We start from the raw sequence: 26,293 nt of genomic DNA, 5'->3' as shown, positions 1-26,293 counted from the left end.
AAGATGTCAGTCTGTTATCAAGATGTTCAGCAGCATCACATCTGCTCTCTGATCATCTGTTTGTCTCAGACTGTAGACATTTAAAGAAAGATTGTTCTTCAGGTGAACATGTGATTTATGACGAGGTTAGAACAAAAAACAAAGACGACTCCTGTTCACACTGACAGTCAGCAGAAAGTGGTTTGTTTTTGTGTGTGTGTGTGTGTGTCTGTGTGTGTGTGTGTGTGTGTGTGTGTGTGTGTGTGTGTGTGTGTCTTATCAGCAGTGTGTGATGACAGAGCAGAAAGTTTCAGGAAAGAGAAAAGAGCAACAGATTCTCATTTACAGTCCAGGATTTCCTGCTATTCACTGCACACACACACACACACACACACACACACACATTAGTTAACTGTAGTATGATCTTACAGCCTCCATCTGTCTGTTCAGGATTAAACAAGAGTTAATTTAAAAACCAGTTTAAATTGAGAGTCAAAACATATGTGTTGAATTTAACTGAAAGTCACTGCAGACTGAAGCTGTCTGAGTTTAGTTTTTTATGTTGTTACAGGTCTGGTCTCTACAGGTCCGGACTCAGCAGGTCTGGACTCTACAGGTCTGGTCTCTACAGGTCTGGACTCTACAGGTCCGGACTCTACAGGTCTGGTCCCTGCAGGTCCGGACTCAGCAGGTCTGGACTCTACAGGTCTGGACTCTGCAGGTCTGGTCTCTACAGGTCTGGACTCTGCAGGTCTGGTCTCTGCAGGTCTGGACTCTGCAGGTCTGGTCTCTGCAGGTCTGGTCTCTACAGGTCCGGACTCTACAGGTCCGGACTCTACAGGTCTGGTCTCTGCAGGTCCGGACTCAGCAGGTCTGGACTCTGCAGGTCTGGTCTCTGCAGGTCTGGACTCTGCAGGTCTGGTCTCTGCAGGTCTGGTCTCTGCTACAGGACTGTGATAATATGACACAGTTTTATTTATAAAACAACGTTTCAACACAGCTCGTCTGTGGTTAAATAAAGTTTTATCAAAGTTCTGTCAGTAAAAAAACACCTGAGTCAGCAGTTCTCTTTGAGCGGGATTTACAGGAAACACATAGAGGAGGGGGGAGGGGCGCTGAAAAGAGTCTGACAGGGAGAGAACAGGACAGACCAGACCAGGACAGACCAGGACAGGAGACATGGAGGTCTGTCAGATGTTGAAGCTGCTGGTTGTCTCTCTGATGATGATGACGACCATGATGATGATGATGACTTCAGCTGCATCACAGGTACAGTCATCATTCATTCATTCATTCATTCATTCATTCAAAGATATTTCATCCTGTGGACTCTGAGAACCAAACTGCTTCATTTCAAACCTTTAAAACCAACTTTGAATCCTGAACCCGAATCTAAGAGCTCAGACTCCAGACTGCTGATCTGATCTGATCTGATCTGATCTAAACTGATCTGATCTGAAGTGATCTGTTCTCCATCATGTCAGAGCAGGGAAAACTGAGGAACCATGTACACATGGGTCAGATCAGTAACTTTAGTTTGACAGAAGAAGAAATTGATTGGTGAAACAAAAGTTTAACTTCATCTGTTAATGTCACAAACATGAATACATTAATTTTATGACTTCATGATCCATTCGTCAGAATTCTGTCAGACTCGGCTACAAACACAAATAATGAATCAAGTCAAAATAGTTAATATGGAAACAATTTAGAACAGTGAAGTAAATTAAATTATAAACATCCAACAAGAGGAAAAAGAAAATACAAAAATTTCAATAAGTAAATACCTAATATATGAAATATCCAACAGAGCAACAAAACCAATCCAGATAACTGAAACAAAAATATAGTGGGGGTGAACCTGTCTGATACTCAAACCTTTTATAAAAAAGGCTGGAAAAGAAAAAAAAGACATGAACCAAATGATAACGTCCAGGTGCTTCATACCTAATACATCTTTCCCATATGTTCATGAATTTGTCCTGTTGCAACCTGATATAAAAAAAAATTCAATGACTGAAGATGTTTTCTTCACTGTTCAGCTGTGACTGAAGTCTGACACAAGTCAGTGATAAAAAGGATGAAAATAAGATTCTGGACCTTCATGTTCATGTTTTCATCGTCTCCAAAGTTTCAGATAAAATCAGCTTTTTGTTATTTTCTGTTTTTTCATCTTTAATTGTTTCAGAAAAAAAAATTTTTCTTCAGTTTTGTTGATGATTGGAAACTTTTCCAGGCCACCATGCCGCCTGGAAACCCTCAGTAAAGTACTCCAGGTTTTTCCAGGTCTTTCCAGGACCTGTGTTAGTGTTTCTGAGGGTTTCCTGGGCGGGTCAGATACAGCTGATAACCATTATTACAGTCATTTCCTGTTTACACTCACACAGGCTTTATGATGTGTGAAGGTTTGGATTTCTGGGCCTGGAGAGTCTGGAGACGTTTCCCAGGCTGTTTCTCTCTGATCTGATTTTCTTACAGTCTGTTCATGTGTTCATCATTTATTCTGCACTAACACGTGAGTCTGTTGGCGTGGTGACAGACTCACACCTGAGGTCTCAGGCTGTGTTCACACCACTACAATTTCCTTTAAGAATGGCGTTTTAAATCAAAAATGATCTCTGTCCAGACTATCACACCTGAAAACACATGACCATTTATCTACACTGAGCATGTGCAAGCCGGTGTAAACAGAAAGTAGATTGTCTCCTCTGCAGTTGGTTAGTTAGTGGTTAGTCTCAGTCTCTGTCTGTACAAAATAAAACACAACCCCAGAGTCTTTAAAATAAAACACAACCCCAGAGTTTCCAAAACTCCGGAATCGTGTGGACAAAGGAGAAAATGTAGAGAAGAGATGAGTTTTAAAATGAAAATGTAGTAGTGTGGACGTAGCATCGATAATTCTTAGTCTGTCGGACTGGGTTCAGACTCATGTTGCGTTTGTGTGTTTGTCAGAACTTCTGCTCTAACTCCACGGTGCTGAGGACTCGGACGGCCTGTAGCGCCTGCGGCATCGTCCTGTTCCATGTGCAATGTCCCTTAGGATACAAACATACACCAGGGGCCACCACTCAGGCCTGCAAGTGAGTGTGAACCCCCGCCACCAGAGTCCAGCTGTCTGTGTGTCCACCACCCTGTATGGACAGTGTGTGTGTTGTGTTGTCAGGTATCACATCAGGACCCCCAGTCTGAAGTTAGCCATCGACGGCTGCTCCTCCGAGTGCTACAGAGAGGTGGAGGTGAAGAGCTGCTGTCCAGGATACTGGGGTCCAGACTGTGCTGGTGAGGACTCACTCATGTTCATTCACTGCAACATGAAGGTCATCTGCTGAGCTGCTGAGTTTATAATTCAGTTAAACTCTGTGAACTTTGACCCAGAACGAGTGAAGACAGTCATCATGGCAACAGCTGGAACAACAGCAGCAGTGCAGGGCCTCTGTTCTAATAACAACTGATGATGATACTACTGTACCTTCACATGTTAAAGCCTTCCTGCAGCCGGTGTTACCATTTACATCATTAGCTTACTGCTAATGCTAACGCTACATTTCCTGCTGCTGCTGCTTCACATGTAAACAGCTTCACTAGGCTTTTAGCTCAGTCCTGCAGGATGCAGATCGTCCTGCAGGGACCAGGACTTCCTTCCTCTCAGTCAGCAGGACACAAATGTGCTGACGGTCACACTGACACTGACTTCAGACCACCAACACACAAACACACATGTCCACAGGTGGTCCAGGTCCAGTACTGTCTCTGATGAGCTGTGAGTCTGAAGTCTTTGTTCCCTGAGAGGAGAATTGAGAGTGAAGGAAACAGAGAGATAACATGCAGAGATAAGAGAGGGACAGAAACTTGAGAGAGGGATGAGAGCAGGAAGGATGGAGGGAGCTGTAGTTTCCTCTGCTGACTGTTTCCTGTGCTGCTGTTTGTTTCAGAGTGTCCGGACCAGCCTCACAGACCCTGTAGCAGGAGAGGAGTCTGCTCTGATGGACTGGGAGGAAACGGGACCTGCAGCTGTCAGGTAACACACCTGGATATACAAATATACACACATATATACAGTATGTTTATACATACATATATATATATATATATATATATATATATATATATATGTTTATGTTTATGTTTATAGCCTATGTATACACTATACTGTGTGTGTGTGTGTGTGTGTGTGTGTGTGTGTGTGTGTGGGGGGGGGGGTGTATTGGATTTAGGTGGGTTTTGCAGGAACTGCATGTGAGGACTGTGCACCTGGTCGATATGGTCCCACCTGCAGCTCAGGTAACTTCAAACTAACTGTTAATAACATCAGTTGTCACATTTCACACACAAATATTCACCTTTATCTATTTTGTTTGTTTGTTTGTTTGTTTATTTGTTTGTGTGTGTGTGTGTGTCCCACACACCTGGTCCAGTGTGTACCTGTGTCCATGGTCTGTGTGACTCTGGACTGACAGGTAATGGAAGATGCACCTGTTTCTCTGGATACAAAGGTCCAAACTGTGACCAAGGTCAGTCTGATCAGTGATATCTGATGTTCTGATAATCAATCAATTAATCAATCAATAATCATTTCACTGTGTCATCATCAGATAAATATATTATAAATACATACAGTTACCTGTGCTGTTGTTGTTACCTGTACCAGTTCTATTTCTGCTACCTGTTCTCTGTTGTCCTCTCACCTGTTACTGTTACCTGTGTGTGTGTTACCTGTTACCTGTGTGTTATAGAGTCACCTGAGTGTGCTGCCCTCAGCTGTCAGCAGAACTCTCAGTGTATGGAGGAGGCTCTGACGGGACAGTTTGTGTGTCAGTGTTTACCTGGTTACCAGAAGTCAGGAAATAAGTGTTTATGTAAGTTTCCCTAGAAACCGGCACCACCTGTATTTAGTTCTGATCACTGATTGGTTCATTTGCCAAACCGTCTCTCTCCTCAGCCATAAACCCGTGTCTCAGGCTGTCCTGTCATGTCCACGCCTCCTGTGTCCACACGGGTCCAAACCAGCACCTGTGTGCCTGTCACGATGGTTACACCGGGGATGGGCGTGTCTGCATGGCCATCGATCCATGTCAGACCCAACAAGGAGGCTGCACCGCCAAGTCCACCAGATGTGTCTATGACGGACCGGGAAAGGTCAGGATCAGGGACCAGATCAAGATCAGGGACCAGATCAGGAACAAGATCAGGATCAGGAACAAGATCAAGATCAGGAACAAGATCAGGAACAAGATCAGGGTCAAGATCAGGAACAGGAACAAGATCAGGGTCAAGATCAGGAGTAACATCAGGAACAGGATCAAGAACAATGTCAGGATCAAGATCAGAAATAAGATCAGGATCAAGATCAGGAATAACATCAGGAACAAGCTCAGGAACAGGAACAACATCAGGATCAGGATCTGCTAATAAGTCATATCCGTTGAATTAATTCTTCATATAGATCAAAATAATTGAACCTTAAAATCGAATTATAAATAGAATCAATAAATCAGGATCAGGATCTGGGGGGACCAGCTCATGAGTGTAATCCTGTGTGTCTCTGCTGTCTTCAGTCCCACTGTGAGTGTCTTCCTGGTTTTGAGAACCTGTCTAACGGCAGCTGCAGCATGAGGGACTCGTGTAGATCTGATTCCTGCCACAAGAACGCCAACTGTACCACCGTGGGTCCAGGACGAGTCCAGTCAGTCCTAACTCTGTTTCCACCTCTCGATCAACATGTGTCACAGTGCTGAAGAGGTGTGTCACCTGTCCCTCTGTCCCTCAGGTGTACCTGCCTCCAGGGTTACCTCGGTAACGGTAAAATTTGTTACGGAAACATCATGCAGCGTCTCAACGAGCTGAACACAGAACCTGGAGGACTGTGGAGCGGTCAGCTGAGCAACGCCCTCTCCCTGTTCGGTATGACTTTCATTATAGATTATGTATTGATTATATATATAAATATATTATATGTATATTATATATCTATATATATATATATATATATTGTACAGCTGTGGTTTAGCTCAAAATAAACACCCCTTTAAGATTAGACGACCTTCATTGTCATGGTTACAACAATAGCAACGTGGTTACAGTTAACTGGAGTCAAAGTCTAGTGTTTCGTTGACTCTTTATACCAGGTAACATGACTTCCTCCTCTGCTGTCATAACAACAATGAAACCTAACTATGAGCTGCTGCTCAGACGATGACTCATGACAACAGTTGCCAAGTCGTCATGACAATGAGAAGAAGCTGAGATAAAGAACCTCAGGGGTTTACGTTCCCGCTGGACTCTCAGGTGATATGGTTTCTGTCTGAGTCCAGATCCTGCTGACGTTTCAGTCACCATGACACGAGAACTGAGCAGTTCATGTCGATAAAGAACGTTCTGTGTCTGTTTCAGGTTCTGTGTCGTGGCCTCTGCAGAATCTGGGTCCTTTCACTGTCTTCGTCCCGATCAATAAAGGCTTCAAAGGAATTTTGGTGAGAATCACATCAGATAAACGATCGATCATTTTTCCTCCACAACGTCAAACACAGCATGAAAGTTGTAATGGATCATATCAGTTTATGTCTGTTTCCTGTTTGTTGACCAGGTGAGGACTCTGACCGCAGACCAGTCCAAAGCTAAATACCTGTGTAAGATGCACCTGGTTGCCGGGACGATGCCCTTTGACTCTCTGAAGAAAAGTGACGTGTTTTACACCCTGACTGGAAAATCAGCTGAGACAGACACAACCGAGGGGGTGAGACAGGGAGGGGCCTCAGTGAGGAAGATCAGATCATTTCAGTTCAGCTTCAGGTTTAAAACTCAGGATTCACTCAGAGGTCAAATTTCACCTTCAGCCAACTTTGACACACAGGGAGACACAGACTTCATGTTTATTAATGAGTCAGATTAATTAGTTCTTTCATTTGTCACACACACACACACACACACACACACACACACACACACACACACACACACACACACACACAAACACACACACACACACACACACACAGCAGAAGTGCTGACTGTGCAGGAAGTGTGAGTGGAAACACTGAGTCCACTTCAGACCATGATCCTCTGATGAACCTTCCTCTCTGATGCAGCGTTGATCACATGACACAAATTACAGTGACAGCCGCTCGTCTGCGTCACACGGCCATCAACAGGTTACACTTCACATGTCGTCAGACAGTTATACACCAACGACACATGAGCTCCAGCTCCTCCTGACGCCTCACGCCGCTCGTCAGTCTACGTTTCTCTCATCTCTCCCTCAGGACGCTCAGACTAAAATCCGTATCCATGGCAGCAGGAAGAAAGGAGTAATCGTCCAATCAGATGTTGTGGCGTCCAACGGGATGATCCACCTCATCAATAAGCTGATGGACAGTGTCTCTCCCACCGTGGAGAGTGATACTGAGGTACCGGAAAAACATGAATTCATTCATTCACTCATTCATCCTTTTTATTCATTCATTATTGTATTAAATTATTCATTCACTCATTAATTTATTATTGTATTTATTCACTTATTCATTCATTCATTCATTCATTCATTCATTCTTTTATTCATTCATTATTGTATTTATTCACTCATTTATGCATTCATTCACTCACTCTTTAATTAATTCACTCACTCATTCATTCTTTTATTCATTCATTATTGTATTTATTAATTAATTCCTTCATTCACTCATTCATTCATTCACTCATTCATTCATTATTGTATTTATTCATTCATTCAATCATTCATTCGTTTATCATGTCTTTTTTTCCTCAGGAGAACCTGATGAAGATCGTTTCTGACTATGGAAAGTTTGACAAGTTCAAGTCTTTATTAGAGGTGAGCAGGTTCCTGCAGAGTCGTGGACCTGGTCTGCACCAGGAGTCCTGACACCTGTAGACACCTGTAGATTAATGACACCTGAACCGGTGCAGAGTCACATCCTGTGTCTCCATCAGTGTGTTCAACGTCCTGATCATGTTCCTGCTCTTCAGAGGATGAACCTCTCAGCCCTGTTCCCTCTCTCCTCAGAAAACTGAGCTGGCCTCAGTGTTGGATCTTCCCGGACCCATCACCGTCTTCGCTCCGACCAGTTCGGCCTTCGACGCCATGGCTGCAGGACACCTGACTTTCCTCAGCAGCGCTCAGGTGAGACGCGCACCTGAAACAGCAGTGAGGATCTGAAACAACCAATAAGATCACATGAACGTCTGAATTAAAACAGTTTAACTCAGAAACTTTAACCATCAATAATAATGTCAGGACGTAAAACCTCAAACACCATGAGACCTGAACCTAAAAGGAGGAAATTCATCAGCTACAGAAGAAACTTGACGAGTTTTTACTCATGAAAACAAAAGAATTCAGAGCTGATTTTCTTACTGTTTAAATTCCTGAATCATTTAAACTTATTAAATTAAATGTTGAACCCTCAGGGTCACAACAAGCTGCTGGAGCTTCTGAGGAACCACATCGTCCCATCCACTGCGGTGAGTACACCTGTATCACACCTGTAGTTCACCTGTAGTTCACCTGTCAGTTGACTCAAGAGTTTAACATGTTCACTGGTCTCTGATGATGAGTCTCTGTCCTGGTTGTAGCTGGAGGTCTACAACGCTGTATCCAGTCCCAGGATCGTGACGATGGCCAATCAGGTTCTGACGATGAATGTGACAGAGAGTGTAAGTGTGGGTCTCAGGTCTCTGTGGGTCTCTGTGGGTCTCAGGTCTCTGTGGGTCTCTGTGGGTCTCAGGTCTCTGTGGGTCTCTGTGGGTCTCTGTGGGTCTCAGGTCTCTGTCAGGCAGAACCTTTTTAATAATATTAACTTTACTTCCTCCATACAGACATTGGATCTGTACCTGGTGCTGCGTTCAGGGTTGTCTGGAGTTTTGACTGTTGTTCTGTGTCCCAGGGTCAGATCCTGGTCAACGGAGCCGCTGTGCTGGAGGCGGCTGTGGAGGCTAAAAACGGACGTCTGTATGTGGTGGATGGAGTTCTGACTCCGCCCTCCATCGAACCTGTGCTGCCCCACAGGTGTGACATCAGCAAGACCAAGACCATCAGGGTGAGACTCAAATGCCGCCGTGTTCTTTTCTAAGGGTTCAAGTCCTGAAGACACACACCAACACACACAGGTTCTACTGAGACAAGACGTTTGAGGATCTTTGTTTTCCAGGGCGACTGTGTCTCCTGCTCTAAAGTGAAACTGTCTCAGTGCTCGTCTGGACTCTACACGGTGAGACGTCTCACTCTGCTCAGTTTTCCAGGGTTTTTATTGTGTGACTGAGAGAAGTGTGTCTCAGTGTGTGATCCTCTCTCTGATCAGGGCGCCTCCATATTCGGATGTGTTTACACTTTCTCCATTGGCAGTCCAGCTGTCAGTATCCCGGCGACTGGCTGCTCACCGCTCTGCAACGTGACTGTAACAGTACGTCAACACCTGTTCAGATTAGGTCCATTTAAAATCTGTTCTGGACATTTTGGTCATATCACATGATCTTCATTAGAAGACTGAGCTGACCAGGTGTCACAGAACTGTTGAAACATGTGAAACATGTCTACCTGTGTCTACCTGTGTCTGCCTGTTTGTACCTGTGTTTACCTGTGTGTACCTGTATCTACCTGTGTTTACCTGTGTTCACCTGTGTCTACCTATGTCTACCTGTGTTCACCTGTGTCTACCTATGTTCACCTGTGTCTACCTGTGTTTAGCTGTGTCTACCTGTGTCTGCCTGTTTGTACCTGTGTTTACCTGTGTGTACCTGTATCTACCTGTGTTTACCTGTGTTCACCTGTGTCTACCTATGTCTACCTGTGTTCACCTGTGTTTACCTGTGTTTACCTATGTGTACCTGTGTGTACCTGTATCTACCTGTATCTACCTGTATTCACCTGTGTCTACCTGTGTCTACCTGTGTTTACCTGTGTTTACCTGTGTCTACCTGCGTGTACCTGTGTTCACCTGCGTGTACCTGTGTTCACCTGCGTGTACCTGTGTTTACCTGTGTGTACTTGTGTGTACCTGTGTGTACCTGTGTTCACCTGTGTGTACCTGTGTGCACCTGTGTGTACCTGTGTTTACCTGTGTTCACCTGTGTTTACCTGTGTGCACCTGTGTGTGGTCAGACTCCAGCATGTTGTATAGGATTCTATGGTCCAGACTGCGCTCCCTGTCCAGGTGGATACCAGACTCCCTGCTCAGGACATGGTCAGGTCAGACTTTCAACATGCTCAACACGTTATCAAGACTGGAGGAAACTGAAGTGTTGTTTTTACAGTGTATGGAGGGGACTGGAGGAAACTGAAGTGTTGTTTTTACAGTGTATGGAGGGGACTGGAGGAAATGGGTCGTGTATCTGTGATTTGAACTTCAGAGGCTCTCGCTGTCAGTACTGCTCCTTCTCCAACAAATATGGCGCAAACTGTGACACAAGTAAGTCTGAGTGCCCTCACCTGATGACGTCATACACGCAGGTGTGATGTCATGATGATGTAGCCTCACCTGTGTGCCTACAGCCTGTCCCTGTATCCATGGACAGTGTGACAACCGTCCAGACTCAGATGGTCGGTGTAAACCAGACTCGTGTCAGATGGGTTTCACTGGTCGGTTCTGTGACCGACAAACAGCGGCCTGCGGCGTTCAGGCTCAGTTTTGTCACGCCCACGCCGACTGTGACTTCAGCCAAGGGACGACCAGGTGAGTTTACCTGTATCAGTTTTAACTATAAACAGTAAGTGAGCCTCATTTCTTCAACCTGGAGAATCAGATCTGACGAAGCGCTCATGGGAAACTCAGTAATCTGATTACTTGTGAACTCCCCCCATGTGCTGTTTCATTCAGTGTGTGCTGTGTACGTTTCAGGTGTGTATGTAAACGTGGTTACCAAGGTGATGGTATCACCTGTGTGGAGTCTGACCCCTGTGCTCCTCCTCGCCGAGGCGGCTGCAGTGTGAACGTAAGTCACCTCACTGATGTCCAGCTCTTTGGTCCTGATCCCTCACAGTCCTGATCCCTCACAGTCCTGATCCTTCACAGTCCTGATCCCTCACAGTCCTGATCCTTCACAGTCCTGATCCCTCACAGTCCTGATCCTTCACAGTCCTGATCCCTCACAGTCCTGATCCCTGACTCGCTGCCGCCCCCTGCAGGCTAAATGTATAAAGACGGGACCGGGGACTCACTCCTGCCAGTGTCTAAGCGGATGGAGGGAGGACGGAGACGAGTGTCAGCCAGTCAACAACTGTGACGGTCTTGACAGAGGAGGCTGTCACCCCAACGCCACCTGCATCTACGTGGGACCGGGACAGGTGAGGTCCACTGAGGCGTTACCTCTGACTTTATGGGGGCGGTAAATTGAACCCTTTAAAGCTTCAGAACTGGATCCTGATCCTGAGTCCAGTCTGAGATCTGGTCTATTCCAACAGAGCGACTGCAGCTGTAAAGCCGGGTACAAGGGGAGTGGCCGAGACTGTGAGGCCGTGAACCAGTGTGTCACTGTGAGCGGAGGCTGTCACTTCCTGGTGAGTTCTGATCTCTTGAACCAGATGCATTTTTGAGTCTCTGATCTGAGTCTTTGAGGCTGAGGGATCTTTGATCACATGACCACAGTGGATGTTTGACCTCTTAGGCCTCAGGTCTCTGACTGTGTCGTGTCTTTGCCGTTCCTGTCTTCAGGCCAGCTGTCGGCTGCTGTCCTCCAGGTGGACCTGTGTCTGTGATGAAGGACTTTCTGGAGACGGTCACATATGTTTTGGTTCAGTGGATCAGGTGAGTGTCGACCAGGTTCAGACCTTCGACAAGTAAGTTCAGCCCTACCTTCACCACCAAACCTGACTCTGTTTCCTGACGATTCCAGGAACTGATGAGTCTGCCCGACACCTCCGAGTTTCTCACCTGGACCACTGTGAGTATCACTCCGAGAACAAAGACCTGGTCTCACCTGAATCTTTTTTTGTCTTGTCTCTGAGTCTTTATATTTCTGTCTCTGTGTCATCCTCTGTCAGGACTCTGGTCTGACCTGGTCTCTGTCGGACCAGAACCTCACTGTCCTGGCTCCGTCTTCAGCTGCTATTGCAAAAATGTCTTCAGAGGACAAAAGCTTCTGGACCATGAAGGGAAACCTGCCGAGTCTCGTCAGGTTACAGCTGTTTGACTTTTGACATGGTTTGTTCTGTAAACCTAAAACCTGAACCCGTCATTGGTCTGATCTTAAACCTGAACCCATCAGTGGTCTGAACTGAAACTCTGTTCTGCCTCCAGCTGTTTGTTCACATCTGTAACATCTGCCATCTGTTTACAGAAATCACATGATCCCTGGTCGGTATCCGTTATCCAGCCTGAGTACCATTTCCTCGGTGACATCACTGCTCAAGACAACACTTCCTGTTTCAACAACCAATGAGGTGAGTCCACAGAGGCAATGCTGACTGAGAAGGTTTGATTCTGGAGGACCAGAACATCCAGACATGAATCCTCTGATGATGAAGTTTTAGTTTGACTCAGTGTTTGTTCTCAGCTCACAGCTGTGGGCGGAGCCTCCATCACCACTTCAGATTTAGCTGCAACCAACGGGCTGATCCATGTCATCGATAAGGTACAAATGTCACCGTGGTAACAACACTGACGATGCTTTGACACCACAGACCGACTGACTCTGTCTTTTAACCTGCAGGTTCTGGTTCCGGACAGGAAGTTGAGCGGGGGGCTGCTGGCAACGCTCGCTCTGAGACCAGAGTTCTCGCTCTTCAGATCGTATCTGATCGTACGAACACAAACACTCTGCTCGTTTAGTTATCTCTATTTATTTGTGGTGTTTGTTGTAAGTGTGTGTGTGTCTTTGTTCAGGAGTACAACCTGACAGACGAGATCGAACAGGCCAACGAGTTCACCGTCTTCGCCCCAACAGACGCTGCCATCAACGATTACCTGAAGAAGATGGCCGCCACGGCACTGGTACAAGTCTGACTTGAGAGCAGAGTGAAGTCAACAAAACATCAGACCTCAGCTGTTACAGTCTCTGCGCTTTTATTTTGTTAACAGGATGTGAATACGACTCGTTACCACGTGGTGACATCAGAGCGTTTGTTGAAGACCGACCTGCAGCCTGGAGGTTACAAACCGACGCTGCTCGGATTCTCCTTCCAGCTCGGCTTCTTCCCCCGAGACGGGAAGGTCTGGACCTGAACCACATCACACCTGATACACCAGAGACCTGATCACATGACCTGATCACATGACCTGATACACCAGAGACCTGATCACATGACCTGATCACATGACCTGATGCACCAGAGACCTGATCACATGACCTGATCACATGACCTGATGCACCAGAGACCTGATCACATGACCTGATACACCAGAGACCTGATCACATGACCTGATCACATGACCTGATCACATGACCTGATACACCAGAGACCTGATCACATGACCTGATACACCAGAGACCTGATCACATGACCTGATCACATGACCTGATACACCAGAGACCTGATGACATGACCTGATCACATGACCTGATACACCAGAGACCCGATCACATGACCTGATCACATGACCTGATACACCAGAGACCTGATCACATGGACCTGATACATGACCTGATACACCCAGAGACCCTGATCACATGACCTGATCACATGAATACCTGATCACCAGAGACCTGAATCACATGACCTGATCACATGACCTGATACACCAGAGACCTGAATCACATGACCTGATCACATGACCTGATACACCAGAGACCTGACCACATGACCTGATGCACCAGAGACCTGATCACATGATGATCTGATAACATGACCTGATCATGTGACTCTGTCTCCTCAGCTGTTTGTGAACGATGCTCAGATGAACTCCTCCAACATCCTGAGTGGTGACGGAGTGATTCACGGCCTGTCAGCTGTTCTGCAGATCAACAGGAACCGCTGTGATGAAGCAACGTACCTGACCGTCATGGTAACGTCTTCCGTCACCTGAGAGACTGTTGCACTCACACTCACCTGTTGATTAACACTGTTCTCCTCCTCCACAGGGAACCTGTGTCGACTGTTTGTTCCCACAGGGCAAAATCTGCCCCAACGACACCGTCCCAGCTGTAAGACCTCCGACCCTCAGACCACCTGACCCACACACTCATGATTCTGGGCGGGGTCGTCGTTCACTTCCTGTCTGTGTTCACGCAGAAGACAGTTAAACACACATTTAAATAAATCATCAAGTGGCAACAACAGGAGATAATTACAGCATATTACATAAGTAATTTAATGAAATAATAAAACGAGTCCAGGTCCAGGTCCAAACCTCGTACAGGTCTGGACCATGTGGGGTCAATGAGGATGTAGCTCAGAGAAGCTAAAGCTGCTGGGAAAGTGGCTAAATGTTGCTCGATGATGTAATACACTAATTAGCATGTTAATGACATCATGGTGTTTGTGTCACCTGTTCTCTGCAGAAGTCAGCGAGGACCAGGAAGTGTATGTTCACCCGGATGTTTGAGGAGGAGCGTCTGCTGACCATCGGCTGCAGAGCCACGTGCCTCCGGAGGAACATCGTACGTCTCCTCTGCACAAACAAACGCAAAGACAGGAAGTTCCTTCAGAATAAAAGACCTCCTCTGTTTCCAGGTGCGCAGGTGTTGTGGAGGGTTCTTTGGGGAGCACTGTGAGCCGTGTCCCGGTCCGAAGGGTCAGCCCTGCTTCGGTAACGGAGTGTGTCTGGACGGGACGGGCGGGACCGGAGTGTGTCAGTGTGACAGAGGGTTCAATGGGACCGCCTGCGAGACCTGCCAGAGCGGGAAATATGGAATCCACTGTGACCAGGGTGAGTATACCTCATACAGTGAACTGGAACAGTCCTCAGTACAGTACAGTACCAGTCCTACACATCTGTCAGATCCACATCATCATCTGGATCAATGCCAGTCTATAATGAGCTCTTCTCTGGACCAGGACCCATCCCTCCACCAAGTGTGGTGCAGATCAGTTCAGTAGTTTTTGTTTAATCCTGCTGGCAAACAAACAAAGAAACAAACAGGTGAGGACCCGAGCTTGTTGTTGAAGGTGATCCAGTGAACTAACCCCCCCCCTCAGGCTGCAGGTGTAAAAATGGCCGCTGCAGTGACGGACTCACAGGTGACGGGTCGTGTGAGTGTGACGTCGGCTGGAGAGGAGTCATCTGTGACGAGAGTGAGACCATCACAGAGACACAAACATCTAAGACAGAAGAGACACGTCAGAGTTTTTATAAAGTTTTGATAAAAAGTTTTAATTTGATAATAAAGTAATTAATCTACATTTTTAATATTTCAAAAATAACATTATATTCTCTCAAAGCTTGATTATTTTAGAGATTCAGTCACAACACGTTTAGCTCTGATCACGTCTTTCTTGTAAAATCTTTTTTAAATAAAGTTTTTTAATAACTTTATTCTAACAGTGGTAGAACAGTATTACAAGTATTGTAATAGATAAATTACAAATATTCACACAAAATTACAGCAGTTTTCTCATAAGTCATAACTTTTGTCTTTGCTTTATTCTTGTACGTTTTTCACTTTCATTCACACATTTTTGTAAATGTTCAACTTTTTTTTTTAAATAACACTGTTCATCATGTAAATCATCTTACACATGTACATATATATAATGCACATGTATTTATATGTGTATATATGTACATGTTTACACACTTTGTCTCTAAAACTGTGTTTTCAGAGGTTGAGTCCACGGCTGATGAGCTGTGCGGCTCAGTCAGATGTCACACCAGTGCAAAGTAAGACTCCTTCTTCTTCATGTGCTTAACCTGCTGCGTCAGTGATCAGAACTGCAGCGCCCCCTGCAGGATGTTGTTGCTCTGACACAGGTCGTTTCTCTGTTCTGACAGTTGTGTGATCAGACCGTCCGGCCCTCAGTGTCTCTGTGCTGCAGGGTTTGAAGGAAACGGGACTTCCTGTCAAGGTAAGAACAATGACCTGACAGCTACAGGTGAACCAGTCACACCTGAGCTCACCTGAACAAACAGAGTCAAAGTTCAAATGAACCAGTTAGAGGTGAGCTGTGTGTTCATCTTCTTTTTATGTTGATGATGATGATGATGATGATGATGTCGTCTGCAGCGAAGGACCCGTGTGTGGAGGATAACGGCGGCTGCAGTCTTTACGCCACCTGTAAACGGACTCGACCTGGACGCAGAGACTGTGTGTGTAACAGCGGTTACTCTGGAGACGGACTCGTGTGTGTCGGTAGGTGAACTCTGAACACCTGTGGTCTCACCTGTATCATGTGGGTGGAGCCTGGTGTTGTGTTCGTCCAACAAATGACAGAAAATGAAAAAAATTAAAATAATTTAATTTACATTAAATGTAAAATTTGAAATTAATTTACATTTAAAACTGAAATTTATATAAAAATTAAAAATCAAAGAATGAATTCACTCAGGCGTCTGTGTAAGAGGTGTCAGACGTGTCAAAAGAACTAGTCAGGGAAACTAACAGAATGTGTGATGTGTTCAAGTGCTGCAGGAGTTTATGTTTGTCCCACAGAGATAAATCCCTGTCTGGAGGGAAACGGAGGTTGCCATGTCAACGCAGACTGTGTCCATGTCGGACCAAACAAAGTAAAAACTGATTCTACTCTCTGATGCTTAATGTGACACCTACCTCTACTTGTCAGTACCCAACTTTACCCACCTGTACCTACCCATATCCATCTGTACCTACCCATACCTGCCTGTACCCACCTGTACCCGCCTGTACCTGCCTGTACCTGTCAGTACCCACCTGTGCCCACCTGACAAGCTGTTTACTGGATGATGTTTGTTGTTTAGTGTCCTTCTCTGTCGCTCTGCAGACGTCCTGTTCCTGCAGTGACGGTTACTCAGGTGACGGACAGACCTGTCAGATGATCAACTTGTGTCAAAAGGTGAGTTTGAATTGAAACTGTGGGTTGTTTGTTTGATTCAGTTTAATCTGAGATCATAATCAGGAGTTGTCAGTTACTTCCTGTCACATCTTCCTGAAGTACCTGAAGTTGACATCATTGTGTACACTAAAGTACTGCAAAGACTCACAGGGCAGTGTGAGGTACTTTAAATCACCATGGAAACCACACATGACGTCGTACACAGTAACACTGTGTGCTGCTAATGTTTCCAGAAGAATGGAGGCTGTCACCAGTTCGCCCGCTGTAACATGACTGGTCCAGGTATTCGTACCTGCACATGCTTTAGCAACTTCTTGGGAGACGGCGTCACTTGCAGAGGCACCGTGGGGAAGGTGAGCAGCTGAAACATTACCACAGAACCAGGTGTGTTCAGGTTCTTTGACCTAACAGCTGACTCTCTGCAGGAGATCCTGACCAGGAAGCTGAGAGACTTCTACCTGGCTCTGATGGTGAGTGCTGAGGCGCCTCTTTCTGTCGCCCCCTGCAGATGAAACATATCAACACAAGGAAAAACTCTGCTTTCAGGTGGCGGAGATTTCTCTGAAAGGACGCGGCCCATTCACCGTCTTTGCTCCGACAAGCGCTGCCTTCAAATCCGACAAAAACAACGCTGCAAAGGTGATGACTGTCATCTGATTCAGAATCAGTGTTTTCTGATCTAAACCTGCAGCAGCTGCATTGTGTCTCTGTGGACGTTAATGGGTCTCAGCAGATGTTCATGTTCACATTCATCTTCACCTCAGGATGAACTGGACTTTTCCTCCAGCGCCACCATCAGGTCAACACTTTAAATGGTCCAGTGTTAGTGTGTGTCCCAGCATCACAGCAAAAACCTTGATGCTTTAAATTAAAGTCAACACATAAAATCCTAACCGCATTTTTATTTTGTAGTTCTGAGTGTAGTTGAAAGAAAATCTTAAATGATATAATAATAAAAAACTTATAATTTTCATCAACATGGATCTTAAAAAGAGAAGAAACTGTGAGATAGAAACAGTATAAAACACATTTTTTCAGTTTGATACTTGATCAGAAATGATGGAAAACACCATGTGATCAAATCAATCGATTGCTCTGCTAAACAAAGCTGAAGATTGATTTCTTTTATTTATTTCTATTGATTATTTCTGTTGTTTATTTCTGTTTAGACAAAATTGAAGAGGTCGGAGAAAAATAAAGAACAGTTGGCATCTGTCCTGCGCAGCCACATCGTTATGTGTCACACTCTGCTGCCCGCAGACCTGAGTCGACCCCGAAACCTGACATCTCTGTCCGGACTCGTCCTGACCACCAGCTCCATCCAGGTGACCAATCAGATCAGCGATACATTCTGTTGTTGAACTATCACATTAAAGCCTGATAACAACAGGTGGAGATAAAGTAATAAATGAAAACTGTTTGTCTGTTACATTCTCAGGGCAGCATCTTCATCAACCACGCCAATGTGACGTACAGCCACGACATCAGCGTCAACGGCATCTTCCATGAAATCGACGAGGTCCTGCTTCCTCCTGACCTGGACAAAGACAATCCAGACGTCCCTGTCAGTCCACCACAGACTGTCCATTCGTCTGTCCATTTATCTCCGATTAAACAATGATAATGTAAAAGTGTTGATCTATAGAAAGTCGTGTCTTCAGACAGGGATCATATCTGACTGGATCAGTTAGTTGTTTCAATGATCAGTTTATTTTCACTAATCAATAACTTGTCTGACTCTTTCATACACCTGTTTCCTCCAGGTGAACCTGACAGATGTAGCTGAACGTCATGGATATAAAACCTTCTACAGACTTCTCCAGGTGAGACCTTCAAGCTTTGTTCTGAAGAGTTCCCTCCCCTGTTCCCTCCACCTGTTCCCTGTAGTTACATGTTGACAGGTTACCTGTGTTTCAGGACACAGGTGTGATGGACCTGGTGAATGATGGGATTTACCAGCCGGTGACGGTCTTCTTGCCCTCAGACGGCGCCATGGCGTCTCTGCCGCAGGAGCAGAAGGACTTCCTGTTCCACCAGGATAACCGAGCTCAGCTGGTGGAGTACCTGAAGTACCACATCCTGCAGGCCCAGAAGGTGATGCTAAAAACAAAGACAGGAAACTGGTTAAAGAACTTTCTCTACAACATGAGAGTTAGTTAGTTAGAATCAGATCCTCATCAAACATCAAGTCACAAGTCAAACATCTTCACACACATCTCTCCAGGGGAGCTGCATGTTCAATCAGACAGGAGAAATAACATCTGTGTAATCATATTGTTCACTCTCATAACATATATATATTTAACATATATAATATCCTCTCATCATGTCGCTTGATTTCAACCTGAGCAGAAACACGAAAAGAGACGACGACAAATTTACTATGAAAGACTTAAAAACAGACGAGTTTAAAATGAGGTGGTTAGAGAAGAAGCAGCAGAATCAATCAGTCAAATCAGCTGCAGGTTTTACTGGTTAATAATTTTTTAATTTGATGATTCACCATCCAGCCCTGTGCTGACATCAGTGGGTTTATATGAAGGTATAACTGCATCATCAGCATACGGAGACGTCAGAGGCCACGATGGTGAAACATGTTGAAAAAAGGGAAAATTAAGTGACATTTACTTTATTCATTTAGCAGATTTGACAGTGATGAACAGACAGTTCCCTTAATTATATTATCTTTAATAGGTTTAACAAAGATTTTCTTCATAATTTTTTAGAGTGAATGTTTTGATATTAATTCTTAACTTTCTTCCTCTAAACTCAGATTTACGTTGAAGGCCTGATCCACCTGGACTCGGCTCGGACTCTGCAGGGCTCCCCGCTCTCCTTCAGCTGTGGAGGGATGGACGACATCGTGAGTACAACAGAAACAGACGTCAGAGAAGAAGAGGAGACAACGCTCTGATTAACTGACTGTCTTTGAACAGGGAGAAATCTTCGTCAATGACGGGAAGTGTCGGGTCGTTAAGAGACACCTCGTGTTTAACGGCGGGATCGCCTATGGGATCGACTGCCTGCTGACTCCGCCCAGCCTCGGAGGACGCTGTGATGAACAGACGACCTTTGACCTCGAGGTAAATCCTCACTCGACTGTTTACTGAACCCTGCTTTCCTGCCCTCTCTGCAGCGCCCCCTGTTGTGTTCACGCCTCATCTACAATCTATTAATTGAAACATGCATGTGAGGCATTCACGGAACATCAGTAAATTATACACGTCCACTGATACTCTGCATGTGAGGCGTTCAAGGAACATTGGTAAATTATATACCGTCTACTGATAGTCTGCATGTGAGGCGTTCAGGGAACATCGGTAAATTATATACCGTCTACTGATAGCCTGTATATGAGGCGTTCAGGGAACATCGGTAAATTATATACCGTCTACTGATAGCCTGTATATGAGGCGTTCAGGGAGCATTGGTAAATGGAGAGACTTGGCTCGCTGCTAACTGAAGAGCCTGTAAGACTTTGATACTTGGATATAATAATAAGTTTAAGATATAAAAGAAGCGAGAACCAGCAGCTCTGGATTTGGTTTTAGTTAGTGTTGTTTCTTTTCTTTTTCTCTGGTAGATGAGTTGCGGCCTGTGCACGTCCTCAGCTACTCGCTGTCCCAGAGGGTCCAAACAGAAGGTCTGACCGTCATCATCATCTTCATCATCTGTTACCACAGACTCATGAACTTTGCGTGTAACGTCTCTGTGTCGTTTGTGTTCAGGAGGTTCAGAAGTGCGACCTTCCCACCATTTTCGTCACTAAAAACACCGGCTGTCGCAGCATCTGCACCGTCCACTTCTGGCAACCAAAGTGTTGCCATGGTTACCACGGACGAGACTGTCTGGGTGAGACAGCCCTGTCACCTACAAATAAAACATTCAGATCTATTTCATTAAAGAAAACTATGGAAGCTCATTTCTGCCCTTGTGGTAAAAAACTTCTGGTGACTTTATGAAACGAACTAATTTCATTTGTGCGTCTCATTATTCTTAATTAAGGGATAGAAAGTCCAAATCAGAGATAACAGATATATTTTGGTTTGTTAACACATCACTCTGTTTATGATAATTATATTAATTTAATTAATTTAGACTTTAAAGGTGACCATTTTAAATTAGAGTCAACATTATAACTACTAAAATACTATAAAAGATGGTTAGAATTTTAACTTCTACTTTTCATATTATTTGACTTATTGTAGTGATTTTTCCTGAAACATTACAATCTTAATTAAAAATATATTAATATATTTTGTACTGACTCCCATAGTTTTTAATCATGAGTTTTATTATTATTAGACTCAGCTTGAACATTTTTTTTGTCTGTTGTGGGCTGTACATTCAGGTACAGGCCACATGAGAAATGTTTCATTGTTAGGATTTGTTTCACTAACAGCTGATGAAATGTTCTGACATGTAATCGATCACAGTGACATCACAGATATGACATTATTCATTTACCTGTATTAATCCTCTGTCCAGTGTGTCCAGGTGGAGTCGGCTCCCCCTGCAGTACCCATGGTAAATGTGACGACGGTCACCTAGGCAACGGTACCTGCACCTGTGATGCAGGTTTCAGGGGTGTGGCCTGCGAACAGTGCGGTGACGGGTTCTATGGACCTACCTGTAAAGGTGAGCAGAACAGTTTCCTGGTTGTCATGTGACCCTGTCGGTTCGTGGTCCTGACAGTTTGTGTTGAACCTGTTTCAGCCTGTAACTGTTCAGAACACGGGTCATGTGACGACGGACGCCGAGGGACGGGTTCCTGTTTCTGTGAGGAGGGGTGGAGCGGCGAGCGGTGTGACATCCAGCAGAGTGAGTGTCACAAGCTTCAGATCAATATATATAATATATATTAGTTTATATTTACATTATATATATATACGATATTATCTGATGTGTGTTTTCTGTTTCTCTGCTTTTCAAAGAAGAAATAATTCTAATGATTATTGATTGCTGATTGAATCTCTGATGTGTCCATTTAGTGGATAAATGTTAAAACTCTTCACTGACAAAACCACCGGGTCCATTTAGTAGCTGCTGCACAGCTTTCAATCATATCACGTGAGCTTCACTGGTCAGAGGTGATGAAGGTCTAGATGTTCAGAGAGAGAGGACAGGTGGACAGGTGGACAGGTAGAGGTAAAGAAACAGCAGCTGACTGACTCTCTCTCTGGTCCAGGTGAGGTGTTCCAGTGTTCTCCATCCTGTTCTCCTAAAGCCGTCTGTCAGGAGAACAACACCTGCGTCTGTCGGCCATTTTATGAAGGAGACGGATTCACCTGTTCAGGTAAATACAGTGTGTCTCAGTGTGTCTCAGTCTGTCTCAGAGTGTGTCATTGTATCTAAGTGTGTCTCAGTGTGTCTCAGAGTGTCTCAGTCTGTCTCAGAGTGTGTCATTGTATCTAAGTGTGTCTCAGTGTGTCTCAGACTGTCTCACTCTGTAGTGGTGGACGTGTCAGATCTTTATGTCTTTGTATGAGACGTCCCATCAGTTGATGTCTGTGTCTCTCCTCAGTCGTGGACATGTGTCACATCTGGAATGGCGGTTGTGCTAGAGGAGCCAGATGTTCTCAGAAAGGAGAGAAGGTGAGCTGCACCTGTCCTAAAGGTCACCATGGAGACGGCTTCACCTGTCAACCCATCGACCCCTGCATCTCCGGAGACAACGGCGGCTGCCACGAACACGCCACCTGCACCATGACGGCTCCGGTGAGGAGGGTTGTGGGTATTGACAGGTGTACACCTCAGGTGTCTCATGTACAGGAAGCTGACAGGTGTCTGTGTGAACAGGGGAAGAAGAAGTGCACCTGTAAAGACGTTTACGTTGGAGACGGACTCACCTGTGAGGTCAAACAGCTGCCAGTCAGCCGCTGTCTCCATGACAACGGACAGTGTCATCAGGACGCCCAGTGTACAGACCTGCACTTTGAAGGTGAGAGAGAGAGGGGAAGTGCTTCAAGGGTTCACATGTGATTATAGATTATAGATATTATTATAGATATGATTATTGATAGACTGGTCACAAAGTTCATGAACATGACCAACTCTGTGTGTGTGTGTGTGTGTGTGTGTGTGTGTGTGTGTGTGTGCGTGCTTGTGTGTGTGTGTGTGTGCATATGTGTGTGTGTGTGTGTGTGCCTGTGTGTGTGCCTGTGTGTGTGTGTGTGTGTGTGCGTGCTTGTGTGTGTGTGTGTGTGCATATGTGTGTGTGTGTGTGTGTGCCTGTGTGTGTGTGATAAAAGAGAGTGTGTGTGTGTGTGTGTGTGTAGATGCGACCCTCGGTGTGTTTCACCTCCGCTCAGACAGAGGTCAGTACAAGCTGAACTTCACTGCAGCTCAGCAGGCCTGCACTGCAGAGGGAGGCGGCCTGGCCACGTACACTCAGCTGTCCTACGCTCAGCAGGTCAGTGAACACACCAAAGACTCCCTCTAGTATCTGTAGAGCTGTGGTTAAAGCTGCGGTCTGGTCCCCGTCCTGCAGGGAGGGCTGAACATGTGTGCTGCTGGCTGGTTGGACCAGGCCCGGGTGGCGTACCCCACCACCTACTCCAACCCCAACTGTGGCTTCGGACACGTCGGCATCGTCGACTACGGAGTCCGCAAGAACCTGAGCGAGACCTGGGACTCCTTCTGCTACAGGATGAAGGGTGAGGAGGAGGAGGAGAGAGAGGAGGAGGAGGGAGGAGAGCGAGGAGGAGGAGGAGGGAGAGAGGAGGGAGGAGAGAGGAGGAGGAGGGAGAAGAGGAGAGAGGAGGAGGAGAGAGAGAGGAGGAGGAGAGAGAAGAAGGACTGACGTAAAGAAAGTTAATGAGGAGCTGCTGCTGATCAGAACAACATCAATTTATTTATGTGACCTGTCACTGATGTATTGATCAGACCTGACTGATGTATTGATCGGTGGCTGTGTGTTTCAGATGTCAAGTGTGAGTGTCGACTCGGTTTCGTTGGAGACGGGTTCAGCTGTACAGGAAACCTGCTGCAGGTCCTCAGAGCCACGCCCACCTTCTCCAACTTCCTCACAGTGAGTCAGAGATGGTCTCGTCCAGGTCAGGTCTCCATGGTAACCACTTCACCACTTCACCACCTCACTTTATTTCTGATTCTTCAGCAAATCCGGAACTACTCCGAGACGTCCGAGTCCGGGAAAAAGTTTGTGAAGCGTCTCAGCAACCTGACGGTCCAGTCCACTCTGTTTGTCCCTGACAACGACGGCCTGCCCGGCAACCAGGTGAGTCTCACCACAGGTGCTCTAGCTGCGCTTGTTGACATGTCCTCACCTGTCTGTCTCTGTCCACATGTCCCTGCAGACTCTGTCTCAGCGGGACATTGAGTTCCACCTGTCAGAGGGTCAGGCTCTGTCTCTCAGCCGGCTGAAGAACGGCAGCCGGATCAGAACCAGAGTCGGAAGTCTGACCGTCCTTGGAGTCACAGACCTGCTCAACCCCTCAGCTCTGGTCAGAGTCTTTACAACTTCTGGACACTAGAGGGTGAGAGAGGCTCCTCCCTCACCTGTAGATGAGGCGAGGCTCCTCTCTCACCTGTAGATGACTGTCTCCGGGGTCAGGAGACGCTGCGGTGCAGATGGAGCTCAGTAAACAGATCTGCTGACTGTGATTGGCTGATTTCAAAGTTAACAGGTACGAGTCTCCATGGAGACACAGAAGTAAAAACGAATTCTGTTGTCTCCTCAGTCGTCCCGTTACATCAACGACCGCTTCGTCACCAGCTCCGACATCCTGGCCTCCAACGGGATTATACATGTTCTTCAGGGACCCCTGAAAGCCCCGCCCCCACGCCAAAAGGTGAGTGTTGTCATAGGAACAGTATAAACAACAAGGAGGAGTGTTTCCCAGTTTGACCTCTGATTGGCTCTTCAGATGCACGTGGCTCACAAGGCGGGGATGGGCGTGGGCGTGGTGCTGCTGATCGCTGTGGTGGTGGGAGCCGTCTTCGTTGGATACCACTTCTACACCCACAACACCAAACCCTTCCAGTTCCACTACTTCAAGGTCAGTCTGTCAGTGTGTGTGTGTGGCTGTCTGTTTGTCTGTATGTGTGTCTGTGTGTGTGTGTGTGTGTGTGTGTGTGTGTATGTCTGTGTGTGTGTGTGTATGTCTCCCTGTCTGTCTGTGTATGTGTGGGTGTATGTATCTGTTCTGTCTGTGTGTGTGTGTGTGTGTGTGTCTGTCTGTCTGTGTCTGTGTCTGTTTGTATGTGACTGTTTGTCTGTCTGTGTTTATATTTACATTATGTGTGTCTGTGTGTGTGTGTGTGGTGTATGTATCTGTTCTGTCTGTGTCTGTGTCTGTTTGTATATAACTGTTTGTCTGTCTGTGTGTGTGTGTGTGTGTGTGTGTGTCTGTGTCTGTCTGTCTGTATGTGTGTGTGTGTGTGTGTTAATTGATCTCTTACATCATTTTTCAAGAGACAAAAAGAGGCAAACAACAGAAAGTTGCAGATGTAAAGTGCTGCGTGTTTACAGGATTAATTACTAATTAAACAAAGATGGTCAGTGCTGCAGGTGAACCGGCCTGTTGATGTTTATTATATTGAACATTTTCATTGTTAGTTTATCACATTAATAACAGTCATCTGTCTGTTTCAGTTACATCTTTCATTGCTGACCTTTGACCTATTTGACAGGAGGATGAGGGGGAGGAAGAAGCTCCGCCCTCAGACTGCGGTCGCAGCATCTGTAACCCGATTTACGAAGCAGCACCTGAACCTGCAGAGTCCAACACGTGTGACGTCATAGTGAGTCAGAGTTAGATTCTGAGTGTGACGATGTTGACAGACTGAACCGACTGATGATTAGTCACAGACATGTTGAATGACTGTTTCAGGGTGACACACACCAGGTGGTGAACGGAGGATCGTACGACCTGCTGCAGGACGGCTGAGGAACCTGCTGGTGCTCACTGCTGGACTCAACCTCACAACTGTTTCATACCTCTGATCTGCTCCAGACTCTTTCATCACAGACTCAGTTCTCTTCTCTGATTGGTCCAGGTCCAAAGGTGTGTCTGTCTGCATCACCTGTGAAGGAGGAGTCACTGACTCATCATCATGTTTTCAGCCACTTCCTCTCACAGAACAACACTGATGATGCGTTCAGGTGCTCCGAGTTTCTGCAGTAACAGCTGTTAACAGCTGTTTGTACCCAGTTTAACCTTTGTTTTATCTGAACACAGAAACAATTAGTGGAGAATCATGTAAAACTGTGAAAAATGTTGATTTAAATGATTTGTGCTCCATTTTGTTTCTAGTGTTTTTTTTCCATCAAATAAAATCTAGACTCTAATGAACTCACTGTAAAAAGTAAAGAGGTTTTTTTGTGAGTAATGAAGCACGTTCAGAATTTCTACTCAATGATTCCTTTGGTTCTGGTCCCTG

The 26,293-nt window shown here is 45.7% G+C and overlaps 2 protein-coding genes across 2 annotated transcripts; both read left to right on the top strand.

Annotated features, from left to right (window-relative positions):
• The first annotated feature begins 1,174 nt into the window (after positions 1-1,174).
• LOC111229502 (stabilin-2-like) lies at positions 1,175-10,269 on the top strand. The gene is made up of 21 exons (XM_022755835.1): positions 1,175-1,248; positions 2,932-3,059; positions 3,143-3,258; positions 3,912-3,997; positions 4,194-4,260; positions 4,395-4,490; positions 4,713-4,835; positions 4,919-5,115; positions 5,535-5,662; positions 5,747-5,880; positions 6,370-6,449; positions 6,563-6,712; positions 7,239-7,382; positions 7,742-7,804; positions 7,997-8,113; positions 8,401-8,454; positions 8,566-8,646; positions 8,877-9,029; positions 9,141-9,200; positions 9,335-9,392; positions 10,091-10,269. Exons 1-21 carry the CDS (start codon positions 1,201-1,203, stop codon positions 10,267-10,269), a joined length of 2,262 nt encoding a protein of 753 aa, XP_022611556.1. The 5' UTR covers positions 1,175-1,200.
• On the top strand, positions 10,127-26,148 carry stab2 (stabilin 2). The gene is made up of 49 exons (XM_022755858.1): positions 10,127-10,177; positions 10,286-10,397; positions 10,481-10,661; positions 10,827-10,920; positions 11,114-11,272; positions 11,390-11,485; positions 11,640-11,732; positions 11,821-11,868; positions 11,969-12,102; positions 12,265-12,367; positions 12,481-12,558; positions 12,637-12,726; positions 12,810-12,917; positions 13,005-13,136; positions 13,800-13,928; positions 14,005-14,067; positions 14,425-14,523; positions 14,597-14,792; positions 15,062-15,157; positions 15,686-15,743; positions 15,855-15,928; positions 16,087-16,212; positions 16,513-16,586; positions 16,820-16,891; positions 17,125-17,244; positions 17,317-17,361; positions 17,438-17,530; positions 18,061-18,216; positions 18,330-18,455; positions 18,655-18,714; positions 18,809-18,985; positions 19,665-19,754; positions 19,828-19,974; positions 20,475-20,534; positions 20,620-20,743; positions 21,380-21,529; positions 21,608-21,712; positions 22,080-22,187; positions 22,416-22,609; positions 22,691-22,832; positions 23,170-23,303; positions 23,382-23,547; positions 23,815-23,921; positions 24,009-24,128; positions 24,208-24,354; positions 24,592-24,702; positions 24,778-24,909; positions 25,506-25,654; positions 25,744-26,148. Coding segments are annotated over exons 2-49 (5,376 nt in total). The 5' UTR covers positions 10,127-10,177; positions 10,286-10,288; the 3' UTR covers positions 25,745-26,148.
• Positions 26,149-26,293: the final 145 nt, after the last annotated feature.

The sequence above is a fragment of the Seriola dumerili genome, unplaced genomic scaffold (assembly GCF_002260705.1).
Source record: "Seriola dumerili isolate Sdu_G_001 unplaced genomic scaffold, Sdu_1.0 BDQW01000236.1, whole genome shotgun sequence".
Taxonomy (NCBI): domain Eukaryota; kingdom Metazoa; phylum Chordata; class Actinopteri; order Carangiformes; family Carangidae; genus Seriola; species Seriola dumerili.
Note: the sequence above shows the minus strand (reverse complement) of the source record. Positions and strands in the feature narration are given on the sequence as shown.

Excerpts from the sequence above, each read along its gene's own strand:
- LOC111229502 (XM_022755835.1), top strand. The coding sequence starts at position 1,201 with ATGATGATGACGACCATGATGATGATGATGACTTCAGCTGCATCACAG. Across the intron at positions 6,450-6,562 it reads AAGGCTTCAAAGGAATTTTG|GTGAGGACTCTGACCGCAGA; the intron begins GTGAGAATCACA and ends TTTGTTGACCAG. Across the intron at positions 7,383-7,741 it reads CCGTGGAGAGTGATACTGAG|GAGAACCTGATGAAGATCGT; the intron begins GTACCGGAAAAA and ends TTTTTTCCTCAG.
- stab2 (XM_022755858.1), top strand. The coding sequence starts at position 10,289 with ATGGAGGGGACTGGAGGAAATGGGTCGTGTATCTGTGATTTGAACTTC. Across the intron at positions 10,921-11,113 it reads GAGGCGGCTGCAGTGTGAAC|GCTAAATGTATAAAGACGGG; the intron begins GTAAGTCACCTC and ends CGCCCCCTGCAG. Across the intron at positions 22,188-22,415 it reads AGACGGATTCACCTGTTCAG|TCGTGGACATGTGTCACATC; the intron begins GTAAATACAGTG and ends GTCTCTCCTCAG.